General features: G+C 38.5%; 1 protein-coding gene and 1 long non-coding RNA gene across 2 annotated transcripts in view; one reads left to right on the top strand and one right to left on the bottom strand.

The window, feature by feature from the left end:
* Pgap1 (post-GPI attachment to proteins 1) overlaps nt 1-26,058 on the top strand; it is an 84,685-nt gene that overhangs the window by 13,499 nt on the left and 45,128 nt on the right. The window contains exons 4-13 of the mRNA NM_001163314.2: nt 977-1,148; nt 8,074-8,231; nt 10,715-10,767; nt 12,098-12,164; nt 13,227-13,332; nt 14,014-14,069; nt 15,591-15,674; nt 18,772-18,818; nt 19,819-19,870; nt 22,817-22,894. Of these exons, the coding sequence (NP_001156786.1) occupies nt 977-1,148; nt 8,074-8,231; nt 10,715-10,767; nt 12,098-12,164; nt 13,227-13,332; nt 14,014-14,069; nt 15,591-15,674; nt 18,772-18,818; nt 19,819-19,870; nt 22,817-22,894 (873 nt within the window). The remainder of the gene's footprint in view (nt 1-976; nt 1,149-8,073; nt 8,232-10,714; nt 10,768-12,097; nt 12,165-13,226; nt 13,333-14,013; nt 14,070-15,590; nt 15,675-18,771; nt 18,819-19,818; nt 19,871-22,816; nt 22,895-26,058) is intronic.
* Gm51623 lies at nt 4,224-25,093 on the bottom strand. The gene is made up of 4 exons (XR_003947821.1): nt 24,961-25,093; nt 9,536-9,784; nt 9,021-9,149; nt 4,224-4,845 (listed from the first exon to the last, which is right to left on the bottom strand). It is a non-coding gene; the product is annotated as a predicted gene, 51623 (long non-coding RNA).

Here is a 26,058-nt window from a genome sequence, read left to right as displayed (position 1 = left end):
CTTTATAACTATTTTCAGTGCCAAGTATTCTGACTTCTTATATATTATAAAATTTAATATTCTTATTTATTTATTTACATCTCAAGCACTGCCTCCCTTCCAGGTCTCCCCCTGCCCCCCACCAACTGACACCCTTTGCCCATCCTTCCTCCCCTTTGGGACCCCACTGGGTATCCCTCAACCGTGGTGCATCAAGTCTCTGCCAGATTAGGTGCATCTTCTCCTCTGAGGCCGGAAAAGGCAGTCCTGTGGGGTAACATACCACAGTCAGGTACAGTTTTAGGGAGAGCCTCTGTTCCAGTTGTTGGGGGACTCACATGGAGACTGAGCTGCACATCTCCTACATATGTGCCCAGGGCCTTATTCCAGCCTGTGTGCATCCTTTGACTGATGTCTCCTTCTCTGAGAGCTCTCAGAGGTCCAGGCTAGTTGATTCTGTTGGTCCTCCTGTGGGGTTCCCATCCCCCTCAGGGCCTTCAGTCCTTTCCCCAACTCTTCCCTAAGAGTCCTCAACCTCCATGCAGTGTTTGGCTGTAAGTCTGCATCTGTTTTGGTCAGCTGCTGGATAGAGCCTCTCAGGGCAATAAGCATAACAGTGCTGTAAGTAAGCAAGCATGTGCTGTTGCTTGAGTTTTTAATATTCTAATATTATTTAATATACTCATACCTCAGATTGTAAGCAACCTAACAAATGAATACAAACACGATTCACTAACTCAAGGATTCCAATTTTAGTTCAGAAAACTGTAACCAAAACCTGTTTTTTAATGTTAAGGCATACCATAAAAGAATATTAGCATATTGTTTAGAACTGTATGAAGATGGATTTTTCTATCTTTTGAGGGGTGCTCCTATGGTTTATCTTTGCTATTGTATTGTGTTGCTCATATGCAAACAGAAGTACTAAATAGTTTTCTCAGGATACTAAGAATTTTATCATGGTGATTTTATTTTATTTGTCTTTGTTTAAAAACAGGGTCAAGAATTTGCTCCTACAAGTGTGGCAATAATTGGTCACTCAATGGGTGGCCTTGTTGCCAGAGCATTGCTTACACTGAAAAATTTTAAGCAAGATCTGATCAATCTTCTTGTTACACAAGCTACTCCTCATGTGGCCCCTGTGATGCCATTAGATCGTTTCATTACAGGTAAGTGCTCTGACATTCAAACCGACCTTCACTGCTCAGGGTGAAGCTAGGAAGTCTTTGTAGCTATGTCCATTAGAGGAGTTGTTGTTGTTGTTGTTGTTGTTTTGTTTTGTTTGTTTTTTTGTTTTTGTTTTTATTTTTGGCATTTGACAATTACTGGAGGATAACCTCTAATCTACTTTTCTAACTGCTGGCCGTCTACCTACCCAGCAGTGTACCCCAGATACTTGCTGTTTCTCCTGGCCACGTGCTCATGGTGTATCTCCCCTCATGGCAGCTTCCTCCTCTCCTTTTGTTCTTCCTCCTTCTCTCTTTTCTTATCCCCAACTAGGTAATTCAAAACCCACCTATCTCTAATCCCTCTAGTAATTGCATGTAGCCAATTTTATTTAACAAATAGTTTTAAATCAAGGAACAAGGTTTGCACAGCAAAAGCTTGTAAAGAGAATTCAAGAACTCACTGTAGGCCTAGACCTTCTGGTACAGAATTTAGCATTACAATACATAGCAAAAGATCAAACCTCAATAATTCCCCTTTTTGTCTAAATAGAAACGGTCTTTCTCTTATAATAATAAACAACAGGGACTGGAGAGATGGCTCAGAGATTTAGAGCACTGTCTGTTCTTCCAGAGGTCCTGAGTTCAATTCCCAGCAACCACATGGTGGCTCACAACTATCTGTAATAGGATCAGATGCCTTCTTCTGGTGTGTCTGAAGAGAGTGACAATGTGCTTACATACTTTAAATAAATAAATCTTAAAAAATAATAAACCATATATAGTAGGAACAATAATGAAATTATTATAAAAATTATTAGGTAAGGGTTACATTGAAAAGTTCTAGTCTATATTTGACAACTCAGGAAAAAGTATTCTATTAGCTATCATATCCTGGTGACTTCAGAGTTCTGTACATAAATCATTTTCTAACCTATTAAATACCTTTACAGACCTAGAGCATCTTCTCAAATCCTAAACAACTTCTAGTAAGACTATGACTTTCTAATCTTTAACCCATCAGAGACCCGAGAAGGGATAAATACTACCTGAGTATTCAGGAAGCACAGGATGCAGCTTCCAAAAATAAAGCAATGACAGAGACAGCTGACACTTAGATAGTCCCCCCATATTCTCTATAATGCTGGAGCATCTATCTTTAAGCCTTTTGGCCCACACTATCTGACAGACCTTTGTGAAGCAGGAATTAGGAAGCAGTAATTGCTTACCCTGTCTTGGCAGAGCTTGGCGATTGACTTCCCTACCCCTGTTTGTCCTTTCTGGACAGCATTCTTTCTGCAGATGAAGTTAGGGTATTTTCTGTGCCCAGTGGCTAGCTTGCCACAGTTGAAGCAATTCCATGTGGAGGCCTTTTGATGCTCATCTTCTTCCTAATCGAATGGGGTGCTGCCAAGAGCTGACATGTCTCAATGTCAGAAAGGCCTTAAATTAATAAAAACATCTTTAAATCCATAGTCTGTGAGTCTCTGAGGTTTTTGAAGACTTATCTATTCATAGCATATCGGAATCAACAAATGTTGTGTTTCCAGCTACCTGTTATCTGTACAACCCAGGGTGTATATTTCTGTGATAATCCAGACTAGAATTTAACATAACCATGAGTTTGATTGACTGACTGTTAACTTGCATTACTTAATTGTCCTAAACAGTTTGTAATAGCAGCTATTAAAAAGACTGGGACTAAACCTTGTATTTTTTTTTAAAGATTTATTTATTTGTTTAATTTTTATGAGTACACTGTAGCTGTCTTCAGACAGACCAGAAGAGGGCACCGGATCCCATTACAGATGGTTGTGAGCCACCATGTGGTTGCTGGGAATTGAACTCAAGACCTCCTGAAGAGCAGTCAGAGCTCTTAATCTCTCCAGCCCTAAACCTTGTATATTTAAGTGAGTTGCATAGGCACAATGCCTGTCTTAAGAGTTGAAACATACATATATTATGTTGTAACAAAATTATACTTAACTTTTGTATTAATATACAAATATTTATACCAATGAATGCCTTACACCTATACCAATATATTAAATTTTGTACCAGTGTAACAAAATATAACTTTATTTTTGTATCAAAATATAAAAATCTGTACCAATGTAAGAGTATGACTATACCTTCTTTTTTTTTTTTTGGTTTAAGAGTAGATAATCCATCCGTATTTGTCTAGTTTGTAATATTACTATATCCCCTGTTTTTCCTTTCAACCCCCTGCCCCTTAGCTAAGGGGGGGGGAGGGAGAGAGAGACACTGGGTAAGGAGGAGGAGGAGGAGGAGGAGGAAGAGGAGGAGGAAAGAGAGATTTCTGAGGCTAAGTTCCCTGTTTTGTTTTTTCTCTGTCCATGAGCATCATTATTTGTAATCATTCCCTAAAATGACAACATATCTATAACTTATAAAGTGACCAAACCATTAACACAACTTAAGGGAATGAGACAACAGTCCTCTTATAAGTGTTTATTGATGAATTGGGGTAAAGAATTCCTTTTGGGGGGCCCAAAAGGATATTGGAAAAATGGATTAGTCCAGTTTGCATGCTGAGAAAGTGCAGGCTTAAATGAAATGTGAAACAGTTTAGCTGCAAATCAGCACCTCCAATTCTCGGTGTCACTAATCTCTTTCCATCTAGGTTTATCATAGAAAATACCATTGGTTTTCTTTTTCCAGCCATTAAACATGGGTGGTATGTGTTTAATTATTCTTAGGTGCTACAGCTTCAACTTTGTTATTTTTGGGACCGATCCTTGGCCTTTTAAGAATTACCTATTTGAAATTTAGCATGTCAGAACTGTACCATAATAAAATTAAGAAATGTTGCTGTTAAAATTGTTCGAATCCTTTGTATTGCTTCTAATAGTCATGAATGAGTGTATGTTTAGGAAAAGAATAAAAATCTGAAAATTACATGTTAGCAACATTTCTATTACATTTTGCACAGTACATATTGATGAGCCATGTCATTGAGTTAAAAATGATTCCAAATACACTTAAAATTAATCTTTCAAGATTGAACCTCTTTCTTTTATTCTTTTGTTTTAAATTTATTTTACTATTTTTTCTTAGTTTTTTTTCTCTTTTTTTTAGAGTTTTGATCATATTCACTCTTTTCCCTCAACACTTCTCGGATCATTTCCCCACTCTCTACCTACCCACCATTTTGACTTTCATTTTTGTGAATTTTTCAAGACCAATTTGTGCTGCCCAAATATTCTTGGACGTACGGCCTTGCATTGGAGAGTGGTCAGTTCACTCGAGGCTACACTTTTAGGGAAAAAATGATTTCTCCTCCCAGCAGCTAATAATTGCCAGTAGCTTAGTGATCTGGTGTGGTGGTGTGTGCCTAAGTTTTCTCTCCTTGCTAGGATTTGGTCTGGCATGGGCTTGCACAGGTTTTGTAAGCTGCTACTGAAACCCACTGTAAATTCCGAAGTGCAGCTGCCCTGCTGTGTCAAGCAAACACTTCCTTTCAGTTTTCCACTTCCTCCAGTGATTACACTCTTTCTTCCCCCTCCTCTACAATGATCCCTGAGCCATGGGAAACAGGGTGCAGTACATATCTTCCCTGTAGGGCTGAAATTCTGTAATCCACTCTTCTCATCTCCTTGGCCAGTTACCGATCACTGGGTTAACCACCATCTCTTGCACACAGAAGCTTCTGAGGGTGAAGGCTGAGAGGTGCATGGATCTGTAGGTATAATAATAAGTCAAAAAGAGTCAGTTTAACCCTGTGTTCATTTAGCAGCATAATGGTAGGTACTCCCCTAGGGTCTATGACGTATCTAGCCATAGGTTTCTAGTCCAGTAATGGTGCAAGGTACGTGTTCTTGTAGAGGAGGACTTAATTTTGATCAGAAAGTTATTGGTTACTCCCATGATGTTCCTGCCACTGTTGCAGCAGGTGGGCGTGTCTTTCCAGGCCGGGCATTGATGTAACTTTCAGGGTTCACAGCTGGGTGCGATTGATAATTACTTTCCCCCTTTGGTAGGGTGCACAGCATCTCTTAGCACTATTAGATAGCTGCTAGGGATGAAGCTCCCAGGTCTGTATCTGCGTGATTTCAGCATCTTCTAGAACTCAGTCACGTGGCCTCTTCAGCAATGGGAGCTCACTGTCTACTAGACCCTTGTATTTGCTCGACAGATGGTACACCCTTCAGCTGCATCCTCATCCCTGAAGAATGTATTTTCAGTACCACCAGGTTCTCATTGTTCTAAAGAACAGCAATGGTTCACCTCTAAAACTGCCAGTCTGAGTGATTCTTAAACTTAGGGAGCTTTTCCTGAGTTATAGGAAACCTACTTTCTGATTTCTTATTTCATTAAATCAGAATCAGAGTGAAAAAATATTTAAGTAGTCACGGGTTTTAAGCTTTTGATGTGTGTGGTGTGTGTGTATGTGTGTGTATGTGTGTGTGTGTGTGTGTGTGTGTGTGTGTGTGCGTGTGTGTGTGTGTGTGTGTGAATATGAGATTGTGAAAAATATCCTGGTTCCTGGTTGAGCTAAGGCTAGAAACCCCAGTGACCTTGAAGGGACGGTAAGTGTTTTACCTGTTCCCAGAGGAACCAGGCTCCTGGCTGGCATAAGGCTTCAGCCCTCCATAGATTTGTGATCATCGGTCACATAAGGGCAAAGCCCCAAAGCCCTCCACAGGGATGTGTCCTGTGATCTCAAGATAGATCTCCATTTTAATGAGGCACCTAAAGGCCTGGAGGACTTAGCCAATAAACTCTCCTTCCCAGACACTCCTCCCTGCAAAAGGTATTTAATCTCAGGCCTGCCCTGACAAGCCAGTATATTTTTACTCATCTACTTTCCACCATGACAATAAATGCCTTAAAACCATGGATTGTCTCTTTTCACTGGGATCCATTGTGGGGAGCCATAGAGGCCTTTGCCTTTAGAGCCACCATTTAACCTCCCGTAGAAGGTCTCTCTACACTCCCAGCCACAACTAAGCTAACCCAAGCCCAAGCCAGCTGCCCACTGACAAGCCAAGGACTTCCCCCCATGGGGCCAGCCGGACCTCCCTCTTTTCCCCCTCAGCCCCTGCTAGATCCTGCCCGCAGGTCCCCACTCTATTCTCAGCTCTTCCTCAGCACCCAGTGGCGCCTGGTGTCCGAGAGCCTACGAACCAGACTTCCTGGCCTTCTTGCAGACTGTGCTCCATACCCCCAGTGCTATAGATAGATAGATAGATAGATAGATAGATAGATAGATAGATAGATAGATAGATAGATAGATAGATAGATAAGATAGATAAGATAGATAGATAGATAACTTTTAACAGATTCCCGGTTTATACTTGGTAGAAATACTACCTTTAAAAAAAGGAAAGAGGTCCTGCACTGGGCCAGACCTTAGAGGGTCATCTCTGACCATAGCCTTCTCACAGGGTAAGAGGGATGCGTATCCTGAACAGCTTATCTCCCTGTGGTTCACGCTCTTATGCTCAGACCATGATTCAGGAAACTAAACTCTGAGATTGCTCAGTTATTTTCTTTTGGAGTGTGATCATGTAGCCCACTTACTAAACTAAACTTACTATAGCTGGAGCTGTCCTTGAACTCCGGATCCTCCTGCCTCCCCAGTGCTGGGTTTACACGTTTGCAGTTCCTGCCCAGCTCAGTTTTTCTTACTCATATCCCCCAGGCTCTTTCCAGGGCCTGTGTGTGCCTCTTATATGTCTTTGTTCTAAAGCAGGTATGCACAAATCTAAATTGAACTGCGGCCAGGGTGTGGCTCTTCAGTGGAGCTTGGACTTTCATACAGGGTTCCTGAGATGGGGGGTAAAATTAGATTGGGAGGAGAGAGGAGATACAGCAGTAGACCAGAGATCTTCTCTTCTGTGTTTTCATAATCCGGTGTGTGGCTTTGAAGTCTCTGAGAATCCTTAACTTTAACTCTGCTTACTAAGTTCTCTCAATAGTTTGTCAAGAAAAGAATAGAAAATACTTAATTTAGTAGTTTTGCACCTGTTTTTTACTTTAATATTTTTTAGCCCCATTGATAATTGTCCAAGGCTCTCGATGTGTCTGATCTTGGTACACTTGCTAATGCCTCAAGTGCCTAGTGCTGAGATCTTGAGAACTTTGTAGAGCAAATGTTTATTGCCATGCATGGGGTCTGATGGAGGAACACAAAGCATTAAGTTTTGATGCTGAGAAGAAATGAGATTTCCTTTGTTCTGGTCTCAGCTGAGTAATCAACATTACGTTTTTCTTACTTTTCATACATGAAGTGAAAGATTGCCTGGAAACTTACCACTTTAAATTTACTGCTAAATTTAATAGGTAAAATCCTAAGCATGAGCTTTTCTTCAGAAGTGTAATCCTAAAATTATTATGGTACAGCCCTGGTCGTTGTAGGAACTTAAATAATAACGTGCGGTAATGGTTATCCAAAGCAGAGTAGCTAAGCCTTCAAAAACTGGAACACTTTTGTGACATGGGAAAGTGTATGTGTCTTTTTTGAAGACCATTTTATTGAGGGCACTTTATATACAAAAATGCATGTATTTAATATATACAACATGATGGGATTGAACACAGGATATAAGACACTAATGTCTACAACTCCTTAGCAAAGTCTATGTGGTCTTTGAAAGAAGATGAGAGTTTCTTTGCCATGTTTTGTGGAGCATCATTCTTGTTTGGTACAGAGCTCTGTTTGTGTGTGAACTTAATGAAAGGTACAATTTGGCCTTTTTCTCTACTGACACATTTAGTAAGTCTCAGTATTTGTACTGTGATTGCAAACATGGGGGAATATGCAAATTTCTCAAAATAGGGAAATGGGAATAGCATTATTTATAGACCAAATAGCTTAAGCAAAAATGCAGGTAAATATTAGCATTATAAGCATTGTTGCATGAAATGGCTTGTTTTTCAGAATTTCTTTTTTATTTCCTTCCAGAGTTTTATATGAATGTAAACAACTATTGGATTTTAAATGCTCGGCACATAAATTTGACTACACTTTCTGTGGCTGGAGGATTCCGGGATTACCAAGTTCGTTCAGGACTGACTTTTCTACCAAAATTGAGCCATTACACCAGTGCCTTATCTGTTGTGGTAATTATTTTAAAGATTCTACATAGTAATATAGTAGACACAATGGAACATCAAAAGGGAAATAGTATATACCTGCTGGTAAATGAGTGTCAGTAGCAGACCTTGTGTGTGAGTGTGTGTGTGTGTACATGCATTGTGTGTGTGTGTGTGTGTGTGTTTGTTTCCTTTTTTCTCTAATCCATTTGGTAGTGTGTTGCTGCCAATATTTATATATCTCTGATGAAAATATTTTACTTACAGAATTTTTCCACACTGTCTATAGTAGAACTTACCTCTTCTCTTTTTTTTTATTAGATATTTTCTTTATATACATTTCAAATGCTATCCCGAAAGTCCCCTATACCCTCCCCCAGCCCTGCTCCCCTACCCACCCACTCCTGCTTCTTGGCCCTGGCATTCCCCTGTACTGGGACATATAAAGTTTGCAATACCAAGGGGCCTCTCTTCCCAGTGATGGCTGACTAGGCCATCTTCTGCTACATATGCAGCTAGGACTCTTCTCTTTTAACTCTCAAGTAGTTTATAATTTTTCACATTTTTATGTGTGCTATTAAAGTCAATTAAGAAGTAACAGTTTTTCAATGTTTATCTCGGCAGTTAAGTTAGATTTATGTTCATTGGGTCTAGAAAATTGATGAGTTTACAACCATAATTGTGTTTGTAGCATAGGTTAAATTGCTATAGTATATTCCTATATAAGTAACAGTATCTTAAATATAAATGGAGTTTTACTGTGAAGGTCAGTGAGTGATTTCTGATACAGGACCTGGGCTGATGCCAGACACCCACCTGGAATACTTTACTTTCAAGTTCATCTTAGTGACCACTAGTTCAGCTGATAAGAAATCAGAATCGGGTAGAGCACAGGGTTGAAAAGGCACCCATTACTTCTTTTCATTAGAGGAAATCGGCTACTTCCTAAAACAAGAGAGGCCAAGGGAGTTAGCCATGCTGTCTGTTGTAAAGAATGAGTGACTTTTAGTGGACAGTTAATGGTTCCATGAGCAACCACTCTTATAAAATGTATTTATTTTTATTAGTTACATTTGTTCTCTGACAATTGCATTAAAAATATAATATATTCTGATTACTCTCCAATTCCTCTTACCTCCCTCCCACCCTGCCAACCTCCTTCTTTACAAATCGATCGCATAGTCACATGTGTTTTGATTTGTGACGCACTGAGTTTAACCAGGGCTATCTGTGTGACCATGAGTGTAGATCTATCCTTTGGAGCCTGATGATCCCTTACCTGTAGGATCTACAACTGCTCAGCATCTGCCAATAGCCTGATGATCCCTTACCTGTAGGTCTACAACTGCTCAGCATCTGCCAGTAGCCAATAATGCAACAGTAGGGCCTCACGAGCGACTCCTCCATCCATAAATGACCTGCTGACAGGGCAGTTCTTGTATGGCCGCATGCTAGTAACTGCGGCTAATGTGGGCTCATGCTTGCAGTGGCTTGACTTCGTAGAAGATGGCTTTTCACAGCTGTTCTCCTTGTCGTGGGCTCCCAGTTCTTTCTGCCCTTCCTGTGCAGTGTTCTTTGAGCTGTAGAGGAAGGGAGGGTTAGTGTTTGTGTGTTGCCTTTATAAAGTCAAAGAAAATAAAGCACTTTTATGTTCTTGATAATGGTAAATGCTGCCTGCTAGTAGCTGAGCTGTTTCTCTGCTCGGTAGCTATTTAAATCTTAGAACCAAAGAGAACTCTGATTGTCAGGATTTTTAGTAATTTATCAGCAGTAGTCCCCAAATATATAAAGTACCCATAAATTTATAAAAGGGGTGGGGAGGAATAAGAGTTATAGAGTGCAGAGTTAGAGAGACCAGTACATAATATGTACTGATCATCATAATATGTATGAACAATACATATTATGTTAATGTATGGAAATGTCATAATCTCCTTACTTTGTGTTGTTAGTATATGCTAATAAATATTAGGCACACTCCTGATTATAAAATCTCATCTTAGAATAAACCAAGTAGTAGTTTACTCAAAACTAAAATCCTGAAATATCTATTGGAACTTTTGAAAAAATTTATTTATGTATTTACATCCCAAGTGCCTCCCCTTCCCAGTCCCTTTTGCATTTATGTAAAAGTAAAAAAAGATCTTTATGTAAGAAAGCTGTGGCATTTAATAAGATTCTCTAATAAGATTCCTTATTAAAGGAATGTTAAGGTCAACTTTATAATTGTGTTTTTAAATTGTGTTAAATGTTAAACTTTAGCATAGGATCTGTGTTAATGTTCGTTTTAAAAAAGTAATAGAAGCTTGTGAGAACCAGAAATGATGTTAGTTACATTATATAGGAAATAATATACTTGGATCATCTTTTGTAAAAAGTAATAAGTTTATTCAAAGAATTAAACAATACAGTAAAGTTAACATTATGTGTTTCTAAATATTAGTCTGAAAAATCCAGCAATAGGAAATGGTAGATGTGCTTGAGTTTAATTCTTCTCCTTTTCCCCTTAGAGCTCAGCAGTGCCTAAGACCTGGGTCTCAACAGACCACCTCTCCATCGTGTGGTAAGTTACATATTACACTGTTGATTTTTATAGTGCTTCTTTCTCACTGATGCAGTAATCGGTTTGCTATCTTTCATAGAATTTGACCCATAAATAAGTCCAAAAGTGAAGGATGAACTGGGTTGAAAACTCAAAACTTGGTTCTTGTTTGTTTGACCATGGTTTCCTTGACAACCTGTAACATCTTCTGAAGAAGCTAGATCACTCTGTCTTCAGCATCAAATACTAAATTTAGGGTTTGCCGTAGCTGGGCAGTCAGATGTGCCTGCAGAGGACCGAACTTCTGAGCCCCTGGCCAGTCACTGCACCCAGATACAGCTAATGTGGTGATGGCTGCTAGGGAGCAGCAATGGAAACCAGTTAGAACTAGATCTATACTTAATATATAGAAACATAAGAGATTACATATGGATCAAGAAAAGCAAAGGCTCTTATGTCTAGCTCCTTGGGTTCTGGCTTTAAGATTCTTTTATTCGGGCTGGAGAGATAACTGGTTAAGAGCACTGGCTGCTTTTCCAGAGGTTCTGAGTTCATTTCCCAGCAACCACTTCATGGCTCATACCCTTCTGTAATGGAATCAGATGCCCTCTTCTGGTGTGTCTGAAGACAGCTACAGTGTACTCGTATGCATAAAATAAATAGATCTTTTAAAAACATTCTTTTATCCTACCTTCATCTGCCTGTACAAGCCACAGTGTCTTCCAGATCCACATAGTTCAGGCATGTAGGGGGAAGCAGATATAATGTATGGAAGTTACATGGGCAGCAGAAAGGCTGTTCTACTATCATACCCAGAAAGATTTCATTTGCTTTGCTTTTCTATGTTTCAACCTTAATACATACACTTAGTAAGAATGATCTGCTGGAAACCTTTTTAGTGTACAGCATTAAAGAAATATAATGCACTCCATTAACTAATAGAATTGTGCATATCTGAATCAAAACTGACAGTTGTCAGCTTGTGGGAGTGGGGGAGGTATGTTTGGTAGAGTCCTCATTCCCTTATGGATTACCCCACACTCATGCATATATGGGTGGGACTAGCTGGAATTAGCGAGTTAAAAAGTGAATTAAATTTAAGAGGAGGACATGAAGTTGGAAAGGAGGTGTGGTGTGGGAGATGTGGGATGGGTTGGGGAGGAAGCAAGGGGTAGATGATATGATCAAGATAAGAAATTTTCAAAGAATAGAGTATGATCATTTCTAACATATTTTATTTTAATAAATAAATGATTAATAAATAAATTTGATTTAATAAATGACAACAATTTCAATTTTTAAAAAAAGTATGTGTTTTAAGAAGATTTTATGTGCTTCCTTTATTTTTTAGGTGTAAACAATTGCAGTTGACTACAATTCGAGCGTTCTTTGATCTTATTGATGCCGATACCAAACAAGTATGCACTGTTAAACTGAAAGCTTGTTTTAGCAAAGTGAAGGCTTTTGTTAGCACTAATAGATTTAATTCATTTCAAAATGGATACTAAGAGAAACCTGGACCTTCTATCAACTTAAATAAGTTCTGAAATGGAAATATCTTTGCATCTTCTGGTGTGCTATATAAACCATTAGTTCAGGAAGTGGTGAAACTAAAGAGCAAAGGGTCCTTTAACTCTGCCATCAGTTCTTTGAGCAGTTCAGAGTTTGATATATATTTCTCCGGCTTTTATTTTTAATTTATGGGAAATATTTATTACAGACTAATATTTTTTCTTAGTAATGCATTTTGAACATCATAATCTTTCTTACTAGGTTCCCTTGAACCATGTTTTAAAGTTTAGCATATTAGTAAGATCAAAATGTACAGTCATTCAGGAACTCACGCTCACCAGAGATTTACCTGTGTACTGTCCAGGTCGAGTCATTGCTGTAATGAGACCTCGTATATCAATTCTTCAGACCTGGTTTCCAGTTGTTCGGTTAGCAAGCACAGAAATCACCATGCCCTGAACAGAACATCACTCTACTTTGTCACTTCCTTAACGACTGCTGGGTGGGTTGTGGTAGCAATCGTTTCAGCTTCATTAACAGGCCTGTGTTCATTAGCTTCCAGGTCTTCTGTGAGTTAGGAACAAGCTGATATGACTCATCTTAAACTGCCTTCCCTCGGGTCATTTTGCAGTGCATCTTTGTTCCATGGGAATGGTTTTAAGAGCTGTGGCTCTGGCTTCTTCCTCCTGGAGAAAACATTAGTGTTTGAGATAGTCTGTTTTCATTATAACAGAGCATTATAGCCCCAAATCTTAATAGTTGAGTGAGTTTAAACAGATTATTTCTCTGTGCCTTAGTTTTGTTTTTTGTTTGTTTTTTTTTTTTAATTTTTCTGAGGATTAGAGTTAATAGTGTATTGTTTTAGAACCGTGCCTGGCTCAGGAAGAGTAAATATTGAGTCTTACTCAAATGCTTCATCAAATTGTCATGATGTAAATGATCTAGATGATATTTAATGTTCTTTCTAGATAACTCAAAAGCCTAAGAAGAAATTGTCCGTTTTGAATCACCATTTTATAAGACACCCAGCTAAACAGTTTGAGGAAAATCCGTCCATAATTTCTGACCTAACAGGTTTGTGGTAATAACCTTTAAAGTAGAACTTTTCATGATTTTTGATAAATCTATTGTTAGTCCACAGTTAGTATTTGGTACTAGTGGGAAATTGGAATACTTCAAATATTATGGTTCCATTTTTTACTGATTTCCTTATCAGGGTGCTAACAAGTTGGTTTGAAAGGGTAAAGTGAAAGGCAAATTGTAAGATAAAAGTTTTGTGCTGGAATTTATTGGATAATTAGAAAGGTTTTGGCATTACATCCCCTTGTTTTTTCCTGATAGTCACCCAAAGAGAGAGGTGTATTATTTATAGCATCTTTATTTCTCCGTCATTCACTCTTTGACCTTCTTTTGAGTTACTAACACATCATTCCTTTGATAAGTTTGCTCTTAAGCATACACTGTGGTAGTAACGTAAATGTTTTGCATGGGGAAAGTCATGCTGATTTCCTTCTACTGAGAATCCATTAAGCTAGAGATGCTGAGTGGCTTTGTAATTCTTACTTGATGTGAACACTGGTTGGTGATGCTAAGCACGAAGAGTGCATTTCTGCATTTTATCTCTTAAAGCAGCCCGTGTGTAAGGAACCATGTGTTTGTTATTGTTGATAAGTATTTATCAGAATTCACAAAAGAAAGAAAATTTGTAAAATGGAAAAAAACCGAGGCAAATAAATTAATTTCCTTCACATTAAGGGACATCTATGTGGGTTCCAGTAAAAGTGTCCAGATGGTCCTATGTGGCTTATAATGTAAGTATTCTATCAATGTATTTTTGTCCAAACTTATATTTATCTTTAAAAGTTAGGAACTTTTAAGAGCAAATTACATCTAATTTTCTCATGATTTGGTAAGAATACCTTAATAATAAATATTGAATATGTTCAATTTATCTGTTTTATCATAAATTTGGACCCTTTTTCTTTGTTCAGTTTATATTTAGGTAATATAAATGAGGCCTATACATTCCTGTTGGCTGATATGTCTATATTCCTCTTGAGTATATTTTCAACTCTTATTTTCTTTGAAAATGACAAAATATTGGTCACTTTTTATGATGGACTTTCATACTGGTTCATTTTACTGATTGCATTTCCGTGGTCATTCAGTACGTTCCTTTACCAACTCTTTCTATGATTTAGTGATTGGATCTAAATGCCTGATGGAGTCTACTTTTTATTAGCTTCTTTTCGCCTGGAACCTCTTCTTGAGACATGATCAGTTGGCAGGGAATATCTGAATGAATTAATTTAGGACACAAAAATGATTATATCCTATTTTTCTTTCAGTTATTGATTAGAATGCTTCACAGAAGAATTTCCCCTTATCTACTAAGTTTGTAAGACAAATGCCACAGGAAAGGATGGCACGATCTTTTGGACTGCACTCGAGTGTGCTGGCTGTTTAGAGTAGTGGGTTGGCTTGTTCTCATTCCCCGGGGTTTCTGTTGTCAACTCATTGATAGGGATATGTGTGCACTCTCTGAGTTCACCGAATCTTTGCCTGACAAGTTGAAGCCATCCAGAGTTTGTCTCCTGAACCTTTTCAGTACAGCTTCTTAGTTGTGTCTGTTAGTGTGCCCATTCTCCAGATGAGTGCCACACTGTGAGGGCAAGCATTTCAGCCTCTCCTCCTCCAGTGTTTGAGTTTGCTGTTTAGGTAAGGAGTTGTTTCAGTTAGAAAACCGTACCTGCAAGCCAGAATCTGGCTATGGTTCCTAGGTTGGTTCTACAACCTTTTCAGTAGCCAAAGTAATTGGAAGTTCAATTACCACAGCCACGCATGGTGGTGCACACCACACCTTTAATCCCAGCACTTGGGAGGCAGAGGCAGGAGGATTGCTGAAAGTTTGAGGCCAGCCTGGTCTATGTGGCAAGTTCTGTACCAGTCATTGCTAAAAAATGAAACCCTGGCTCAAACAAAACAAAACAAAACAAAACAAAACAAAACCAGTAACTAAAAGGCAAATCACACAGACACTGATGCTTCCTGGACGGCTCTTCTGCAGTCTTTGTCTTTTTCTTTTTTTAGAGCTGAGGACTGAACCCAGGGCCTTGCACTTGCTAGGCAAGTGCTCTACCACTGAGCCAAATCCCCAACCCCTCTTCTGCAGTGTGAATCTCTTGTCTCCTTATCCTTTGCCTTTCAGTCTTAGCCAACTGGTTCTTAGTAACAGCAGTAATGTGATGATAATTGTTTATTCTTGTTACCATGAGTTTTGAATGATGAGATTATTCACTCACTGTACTTAAATTCATTTCTCTCTTTTTTAGGAATCTGATAAGATTTACTTTGCATTTCCTCTTGCAAATCATAGAAAAATCTACACTCATGCCTATTGTCAGAGCACCATGCTGGTAAGAAGATCGGCACATATCATTTAAATTTGAAAGCTGTTGTTCATTCTCCTAGTGTCAACTGCTGGTTTCATAGGATCAGCTGTAACTGTCATTAAGTTGAGTCACTTAGAAACATTTGTTTTGAGCAGTGTTTTGGTTGAGAACTACTAAGCACCATTTATCTATAACTGATAATGTTCTCTTAACTTCTACTTGAGTCTTCCACCCTGTTCTTCTACCTTAGATTTATTGTCCTCGGGATGAAGACTTGAATCCTAAACTTTGGTTGTTTTTAAAGGATAAGTATAGGTGATAAAGCTGTGCTGATGGAGTGTCAGGCAATGAACCCGGTTTTACTATGTGATCATATACTAGAATGCAGGGGCTTTTTATGCCAGATGCTCTGTAGGACAGTAGAGCGAGTAGAGGACAGACGTACACTGTCAAAGCAAATGCCATTCTTTATATTACATTTCATCTTTCATAATTTAATTCTTTATCTGTTCAGTTCTTGTTATTTGTATTACTTGTGTGAGGCTGATTCTTGCCTCGTGTAGGTAGGCCTTTCGACATCCTGCCCAGGCTCTTGAGTAGCTGAGATTACATGTATACAGAACTCAGACCGAGTGTGTGACTTTGCCAGTAGAACTTAACATGTGAAACAACATACAGGAAACTGTTTTAAAAGAAAAGGTGAGAAGTGGCCACTGCAGTCATGATTCTAAAACACTACATTTTAGTATAATTATCAGCGTTTTATTTCTCATAGATATCAGCATCTTTCAACCTAAAATCAGACAGTTGATCCTGAGAATGATGGTATTCTAGCATGTCCATTAATATAGTGCTGAATTGCAAACTAGGAGGCTAGTTAGTTATTTTCATTGTCACTGTGATCAAATACCGGAAAGAAGCAAATTACAGAGGAGTTTATTTTTGCTTGTGGTTGAACTGGGTACCATCTGTCATGGCAGAGAAGGTGAGGCAGTTCTTGGAGCAGACCATGGTGTTGGTGGTACCCCTCGAATCTCAGCAAATTAGGAAGCACACAGCTGGGAGCAGAACCTGCACTATAACCCCCAGTGGCTTCCCCACACCATCCCACTTCTTCCGGCGAGGCCTCACCTCCTAACGATTCCACTTCCTCTCAGAATGGCATGGTTAGCTGGAAAACAAGTGTTCAAAAACATAAGCCTATGGGGAATGGTTCATAGTCAAACCATAGCAAGAGGTCAAGGTTATATTGAGAAAATGCTTGTCAAAACGCAGATCATGAATTTGAGTGACTAGGAGACTGTTTTGGGTAATGTCTTCGGGTGTGTTGGTGTAAATTAGAATGGCCCCTGTAGACTCATACATTTGAATACTTAGTTCCAAGTTGGTAGCACTGTTTGGAAAGGATTAGTAGGGATGGCTTTGTTGGAGGAGATATGCCATGGGGTGGACTTCAAAGGCCCATACCATCTCCACTTACGCTTTCTGCCTGGGCTTGTGGATGGAGATGTAAGCTCTCAGTTACTCTCCAGAATCTTGCCTGCCTGCCTGTTGCCATGTTGGCCATGCCATGAGGGTCATGGACTCTATCTAACCCTCTGGAACCATGAACCCCAAATTAAATGCTTTTTTTCTATAAGTTGCCATTGTCATAGCAGTAGAAGAGTAAGTCAGTTAGTGAGTATTACCAGAAAATAGTATGTGAATTTAAAATTTTGTTTTATAATTTTTATTGTAATAGTTTTAAGCCTATATAAAAGTAGGGGAAATATGATAATGGATTAGTTTGTAACTAACGCAATTTAAACAATTTCCAACATTCTGCCATTCTTCTGTCATTTATCGCTTACTTCCAAGTGCTGTGGTTATGAGTTTATTTGAATAACCGTGCTAATTTGCAGCTCTGCCCTGTCCTCATGCTTCATGATGTCTCATTATTGTTCTGAGAAACCAGAATCACACAGCTAAGACGCCTACAGTGAGAGGAAAGAAAAACTTAGTTGCTAATTTCCAATATTGTTTAAAAAGGTCATCTTTTATTTAAGTTCATGAAATGGAAGACTGCCTGCCTGATGTATCATTGTCTGTAACTTGTTTGGCTTTAGAATGGACTTTATAAACACTGGTCGGATCAAAAGGCTGATGTCTTCATTGTTAAATTTGTGATTCTAAGGCAATGTAGCTGTCTTGACAGTACTCCACATCACTTTACACTCTGGGGAATTTCAGTAACACCAGATATTGGATATCACTTTTGCTCCTATAGAAATTGGAATAAACCTCTCAGGTGGTGGTGGTTTTTAAAATAACCAAAGCTAAATGTAGGATGCTTTGTTAAAAAAGAAAAAATAGAGCAGTTCTTTCTGCAGCATCTAATTGTGTGCTAATGAAGTAGTGGCTACCTTCAATCTCCAGCCCTTGCCATTGGGTTTCAGACTAAACACATTCCTGGTGATACAGAAGTTATGTCCTGGTAGTAAATGGAAATGTAAACGATAAAGTAGAAATATGAGTATAATCTGACTTTTTAAGTTAAAGGCATTCATTTTTTAATTGTCTTTTACCTTCTTGGCTATGGGTGTTTGGTTCTAGAAAAGTCTATCTCTAGTTCATATTTACTTTTGTTAAAATGTAGGTTACTATGTGTAACTAAGCGGTTAGAACTGCTCAGATTTAGGCTCTTCAAGTGCCCCGAGGGCAGTCTCGTGCTGTGCTAGAGGTTAGCTGCTCACCCAGGCCATCCAAGTTAGTAAGTAATCTACTTTCCACCTATCCTTGACCTGTGTGTCTTTGGTTTTTTTTTTTTTTTTTTTTTGGTTTTTGAGACAGGGTTTCTCTGTGTAGCCCTGGCTGTCCTGGAACTCATTTTGTAGACCTGGCTGGCCTCGAACTCAGAAATCCGCCTGCCTCTGCCTCCCAAGTGCTGGGATTAAAGGCATGTGCCACCACGCCTGCTGACCTGTGTGTCTTTTAAGAACATGTTTCTTAGTCACAAACTACGACTATGTTTTTCTTGATCCTAACCATCAATGTTTCCATATGTTTTTCTATGAATGTTATGTGACAGGAAAGTATTGGCAATGCTTGTTTTATACCATTGTTTTCTGTTATTATCCAACAGGATACAAATAGTTGGATTTTTGGCTGCATAAACAGCACTTCCATGTGGTGAGTTTTTTGAACTGATTGTTCATTTTCCTTGACACAAACGGTGCTTAGAAATTAAACTTTCAGAATAGCTATATGCATATGTATACACATGTATGTATACACATATATGCCCACACATGCGTACACACATATGCACATACATATGTGTGCACACATATGTATACACACACACACACACACACACACACACACACACACAATAGTTTTTTTCTGTTTTGATTTTTGAGATAAGGTCCCATTCTGTAGCCCAAGCTGTTCTGGAACTTACTGTGTAGCTCTGGCTAGCCTGGAACTCACACTGTTATTTGCATTAGCCTCCCCAGTATTGAAATTACAGACATGAACCACAACAAATAGCTAGAAAAGCTTTATATGCTCATATGTTTATTATGCTACTGTTTCAGATTATAATTTTTATATTTTAAATTTTAATTTTTGTGTGTGTATGTGTGTGTGTATGTATTGTGCATGTATGAGCATGTATATGTGGATACATATGTATGTGCATGTATATGAATGTATACATGTGCTCTGTGTGTGTTTGCATGTATGTGTGTGAGTGCATCATGCATGTGTATATGTGTGCATACAAGAGTACACTTGCCATGACATATGTGTGAAGTTCAAAGATCAGCTGTTGGAGTTGGCCCTCCTCTTTTATTCTGGGTTCAGGTTGTCAAGCTTGCTCTACAAGTGCTTTTTCTAGCTGACTCATCTTACTGGTTCTGGCATTGTTTCTTAAATGAAAACACAAGGAAATTTATACACTAGTAATTTTTTTAAACATCAAACTAATTGCTTGTTAAGAAAAACCAATAGCTTTTTTTTTCTTCACCAAGGGAACTTTGTGGGCTTACACATTAGACTTCATAGTCATTGTAACTGCAGCCTCTCGTCTACAGGGCTGCAGATGCTGTCTTTTTATTCTAAAGTTTGTTTGCAAATTACAATGCTTGAACATTTGCCCTCTAATTATATCTTCATATTTATTTCAAAGCCGGCAAGGGGTTGATTTGTCATGGAAAGCTGAGCTGTTACCAACAATTAAGGTAAACAATAGCTTTAGAGTTTTATATTTAAGTAAAAAAAAAAAATCAGCTAATAGATGTTCTGGACTGTGCTCTTGTAAAAAGTCTTAAAAGCATTTTTTTTTAAGAAATATATTTTGGGAGTATTTCCTTTAGAAGTATATTTGATGAGGAATAGCAAACAGCCATGTTTTGTTTACTTTCAGAGATTAAAAACTGTAAGTTGCCAACTTTCTGAATCTGTTACAGCATCATGCTGAAGAGCCAGATAGACTTCTAAAATGCAGCTCGAGAATATGTGTAGATGTATGTCTTAACCTAAAAGCTAGTTACTGAATTCTATTGAGAATTCATTTTGGGAAGAAGGGCTCTGCAGTAGGGCAGTGAGCATTTCAATGAGACATTGCGTAACTTTCTAGATTACATCACATGGTGGTTAAGCAATTGGGTAACTCTTGTGGCTAGTTCTGCAGAGTGGTAAATCATAGCACAGATTTATTTAATAATGGTTAGTGATTTCCTTAAGTAACTCCACTAAGTTATCAAGTTGTTGGGTTTTTTTTTTTAAGATTTATTGATTTATTTTGTGAATGTGAGTACTGTGTTGCTCTCTTCAGACACACCAGAGGAGGGCATTGGAACCCATTACAGATGGCTGTGAGCCATCATGTGGTTGCTGGGGTTTGAACCCAGGACCTCTGGAAGAGCAGTCAGTGCTCTTAACCTCTGAGCCATCTCTCCAGCCCTGCAAGTCTTTCTTAAAAAAGATTAATTTGTACATTCTCAAAATCTACTGTTAAAAACACAAAAGACATCTATAATTTGATGAAAACATCTGTTCTAATTTTCAAATTATGTTTATTATAATTTACAATCTCATGTAGATTTTATGGTTTCAGTCATTAAGTAAATCCTTATTTTAAAATTAAATATATTTTCTAATGAACTCAGACTTGAAACAGAAGATTTCTGGCTAGTCTCAGTCCTCTCCAACTGATACCAACTAGGTTTGGTTTTTTGGTTTTTTTTTTCTCACTAATACTAATTTCTTTATTGAGGGGCAGTACTGTGGATTAAATTCTATATCACTGAGCCTATCCTCAGCCTCCATTTTATATTTTTGAGATGGAGGGGGGATGCCCTCACTAAGTATGAATGCTGCCCTTGAATTCCCTTTATGGCACAAATGGGCTTTGAACATGCGATCCTCCTCTATCAGTCTCTTGAATAGCTGGGATGTTAGTTTGTGTAAACAATTCACTGTATGTTAGTTGTGCTAGAAAAAAACAACTTCACAAGAAGAATGGTGTCAGAAGGAATGGTCACGTCTGCGACTTTGCATGTCTTGTCTTTGTCTTGTCTTGCTGGCTCTTTGTGCATGTTCCTTTGCAAACAAATATTATTTGATTTGTAAAACAGATGTATAAAGAATCAATTTTACTCAACAGCATTTTGAAACTCAGTGAGCATTCCCTTACATTTCCACTTTGGAAATTCTACAGGAAAAAACATTGTTGCCTGAGACTCAACAAAGATCTTACATATTTAAACCAACTAAAGCCACCTCTAAGATTTTGCCCTGAATAAAAATGTTCAGAAGGCCTTAGGCTGACACCTTTTGACTAGTTACCCCATTTGTGACCAGTGTTGTACTCAGAGGGATCACTGCCAAATGTAACTTTAATTCCCTTAATTAGGACAATGTAATGTGTATTCAAATTAGGCATCAACTTCAAAGTAGCCCTTTCTCTACACCATATTTTTAAATATAAACAGAATGAGATGATTAAGTGAAAATATTTTGTAGGTTTTTGCATATTAATGTCATCTAGACAAAGGTTATGCCATGAAATGCATCACTCTGAGGCTCTCTGCTGACTGTATTTTAATAAGTAGGTGGAGCATTACAGTAACGCACAGTAAGAACACATATTTAGTAGCTGTTGGAGCCAATTGCTACACAGAACAGCCCAGTTCTTCCTAATTGAGTTATCTTTCATGTGCTCTACCTTTTGAGGGGCCTCAGCTGCCTGTAGCTTAATTTATGCGGTATCTTTAACATCTTTAGATTCTATGAAGACCTAGGAGTTTGCTGCTTAGCTGGGCTTCTGGCCAGGCTGTAGCCACTTTCTCAGTGTTTTAGTTTCTGCATCGCTGTCCTACCTGTCAGAAACATTGACTAAAGGAAAGTGAAGAAAACAAGTGTCTGTGGAAACGTGTTAATATTTATTCATTACTCTTAACATACGCATTCGTGTCCTACATCTGCATCCAGAAAGAAAACTGTCTTTGGAATCTTGGGAGTTACTGGAAAAAATAGTGTCCTACTTGTCCATTTATCAAATATGAAATGTAAAATCTGATTTTAATGTTTATGGAGCCCATAGTGTTCATTTGGTGAAATTCATCATTAGTGATGGTTCTTCGTCAGATATTAAGTATTTTATTGGATGGTGTTCATACATTAGCCAGCGGCTCTTTGCTACTTCGGCTAAGTCAGACTCCTTGGACTTTCCCATCACATTTAGCAGCTTTTGAATGTTCTTTGAAATTTACTGTCATGAATATAGGAACAATACTATAATGCTCTCCATAGTAGATCGCTAAATTACAAAAAGAACACCATATTTGGAAATAATTATATAAAATCCTAACTTTAATGTTAAGCATCATTTGTTTTATCTGAAGAGACAGTTCAAGCAATATTTTAGATGGTTTATATTTAACAGTAATTACTATAAATTTATCTTTTTGTAAAATTATTGAGCTGGAAATATACATGTATATATATGCTTGATTTGTGTGTGGTTTTGTGGGAGTGTGGGTATATGTTGAAAGTTAAATTCAGAGTCTCATGCATATTAAGTGGGTCCTTTAAGAGGTGATTTCTAAAATAACCCATTTGTAAGTTTTCTTTAACATGCATCAGAAACAAAAATGGCTTTGTGTCTTTACCCTTACTTTCAGTCTCTGACGCTAAGACTTCAAGACTATCCATCCTTGTCGCATATTGTTGTCTATGTGCCATCTGTCCACGGAAGTAAGGTAACAGATGTGATGAGGTTTCTGTTGGGATGCTTGGTGGATGCTCATGTGAGAGTTTACTTTTTGATGATTTCTGCGTAGGTACAGGCTTATCTAACATCATGGCCAGTGTGGTGATCCACCTGATGTTAGGTCGTTACAGTGTCCACTCAGCTTGAATTAAGCAGAATAAACACAGATCCTTTTGTTCCTAGTGAGAGCTGGCTTCAGTTTGACAGTCTTTCCAGATCTCTTACTTGCTATGTACAAGATATCAGAGATTAATAGGAGATATAGAAAAGACTGTCATTTGTCATCCTGTCATGTAGGGAGAAAAAAAAAGTAATGTGAATCAGAGTAATGGAAGACTTTTGAATGCATAGAATACAGGTCAGAATGTAGCAAGAACATGAGGAGAACAAACACAAATAACATCACAGACGGAGGAACTGAGTGTGGCTGTTTAGTGAGAGGATGACAAAATGGCCTTAAGGAATAGGACTTCTGTAGGAAAGAATGATACTCTAGATCAGTACTGTCAAGCTCCAAATTACTGCCATGCATGTCAATTTAAATTTAAATTAATTGAAATAAAACAAAATTCAAATTCCAGTTCCTTTGTACTACATACATTCTAGAGTGTCAGTAGTGGCATGAAATTGTAATCAACAGTACTTTAATACAAATCAAAACAAAACAGTGACTGGGAAAAAGCACAGTGTGGAAAACAGTGAATGAGTGAATGATTTTGAAAGGATGGCCACCAGATGTAGAAGAATCGTGGGCAGAAATGGAGGGAAACTGTCCTTGTAATATTGTGCAGTCTTTGACCGAAGCCCTGAACAGAAGGCAGTAGGAAGCCGTGAGATCTCTCACTGTGAATAGGACTGCATCATCTTTTTGTGGTGGAGGATGGGCCTGCCACAGGAGTAGTAAGCGCCACTTAGGGGTTTTGAGGGGCTTTTTTAGTAATGTGGGAGTAGGAATGAAGGACAATGACTTTGAAAGAGTCACAGGGAAGTAGGTGGGTGGGGGGAAGCCCTAGCTCTCTTCCTTTCCACATTAGGACCAGCCCACTTACACCCTCTGAGGGCCAAAACATCCTTCCTCTCCCATGCTCCTCCAGCAGACTTCTACTTAATCACATGATACTTTTGATGCCTCTTTGAGGAGTATTCATATCACATTACATTCTAAATTATTTGCTAATATCTTCATTGTTATCAACATACTGTGAACGCTGAGATTAACAAGCAGATACTCCCTCCCCCAATTTTTATCCAATCTGCAGTGAATACCACATTTAATATACAAAGAAACAAAACCCAAAGTTTTTTGAGACGTTAATGAGATTTGTGACCAAAATAATTAGGAAAATTTAGAAGAAATCAGGGAAAGATTAAGTGAGCATTGTTGCCAGTTGTTTTGAAGATTGAGTCTCACAAATATCTTTCATGGATTGCTTAGCTCAAGTGAGAGATAATTCAGCGTCTTCAATAATGAAAGCTCTCTTTAAGGGTTGTTCTGTCAGATAAGTTGGTTTCAAATAAATTGAGCTTCTTTCCAAAACTTGAAAAGGCCTTTTCTGGTTATACCAAGAAACCAGCAAGCCTTCATTCAACTAGATAAATGCAGCAGACTAGTAAAATGCACAATACATCTTAATCCTCTTCAGAAAATGACATGACTGCCTGTGCTGTTACTCACTTTTCTCTCACTAGAATGATAACTTCGATCTTTGATTTCTGCACATCTACGCATAACTCATCATCAGTACGCTGTGCACAAAGAGCAGATTCAGCTGATAGCTTGGTGATTTGTCTTCTGTCTTTCTCGGTTAAAGATGTGTTTCATTATGCCAAGTTATCAGCACAGTCTAAATAAATAAAATAAAAAAATTGGGGGTGCCAATCAGCAGATGGTCCCATGGTCCCCAGAGGACTCTCCACATGATCTTAGGATCACTGGTGAGTGGAACACAACAGCTGTTCCAAAACAGTTGTGACTGGCCTGTGACAGCAGGAGCAAGGACACAGGAGCCCTGCCTGACCTGAGGCTCGAGTTCCTTTTGATGGGTATTGGTATACCTTGGTTTTGAACAGACCAGACAGCTCCACGGTCCTCAGAGGAGACACCACTTCCTGGAGCTGTAACATGGATCTTAGGATTCCAGGATCCCAGGATAACAGGAGCTTGGTCACACCAGGATCTCAGGGTCTCAGAGGAAGTTTAACTGCCAAGAACTCTTGTCACACCCAGAATCTCAGGTTCACAGGAGCCCGGAATCACAGGATCACAGAGAAAGCTGGACTCTGAGGAGTCCTGAATCAACTGGGATTATAGGAAGGACAGGCTCCAATCAGATATATTGAGGGAAGCAAGCACTTGAGATAATCAAATGGCAGGAGGCAAGCATAAGCACAGAAGCAACAGAAACCAAGTTTACTTGGCATCATCAGAACCAAACTCTCCCATCATAGCAAGTCCTGGATATGCCATCACCCCACAAAAGCAAGGCATGGATCTAAAGTCACTTCTCCTGATGATGATGGAGGACATTAAGAAGGAAATACAGGAAAACACAGGTAAACAGCTAGAAGCCCTTAAAGAGGAAACAGAAAAATCCCTTAGAGAGTTACAGGAAAACACTACCAAACAGGTGAAAGAATTGAACAAAACCATCCAAGATCTAAAAATGGAAATAGAAACAATAAAGAAATCACAAAGGAAGACAACTCTGGAGATAGAGATCCTAGAAAAGAAATCAGGAACTATAGATGTGAGTATCAACAACAGAATACAAGGGATGGAAGAGAGAATCTCAAGCGCAGAAGATTCCATAGAAAGCATGGACACAAAATCAAAGAAAATGCAAAAAGGTCCAAACTCAAAACATCCAGGAAATCCAGGACACAATGAGAAGTCCAAACCTAAGGATAATAGGTATAGATGAGAATGAAGATTTTCAACTTAAAGGGCCAGCAAATATCTTCAACAAAATTATAGAGAACTCCAAATAGACTGGACCAGAAAAACATTCCTCCCGACACATAATAATCAGATCAACAAATGCAGTAAATAAGCAGACTATTAAAAGCAGTAGGGGAAAAAGGTCAAGTAACATATAAAGGCAGACCTATTAGAATTATACCAGACTTCTCATCAGAGACTATGAAAGCCAGAAG

This window comes from Mus musculus, chromosome 1 (assembly GCF_000001635.26).
Source record: "Mus musculus strain C57BL/6J chromosome 1, GRCm38.p6 C57BL/6J".
Lineage (NCBI taxonomy): Eukaryota > Metazoa > Chordata > Mammalia > Rodentia > Muridae > Mus > Mus musculus.
This window is presented reverse-complemented; position numbering and strand designations above follow the sequence as displayed.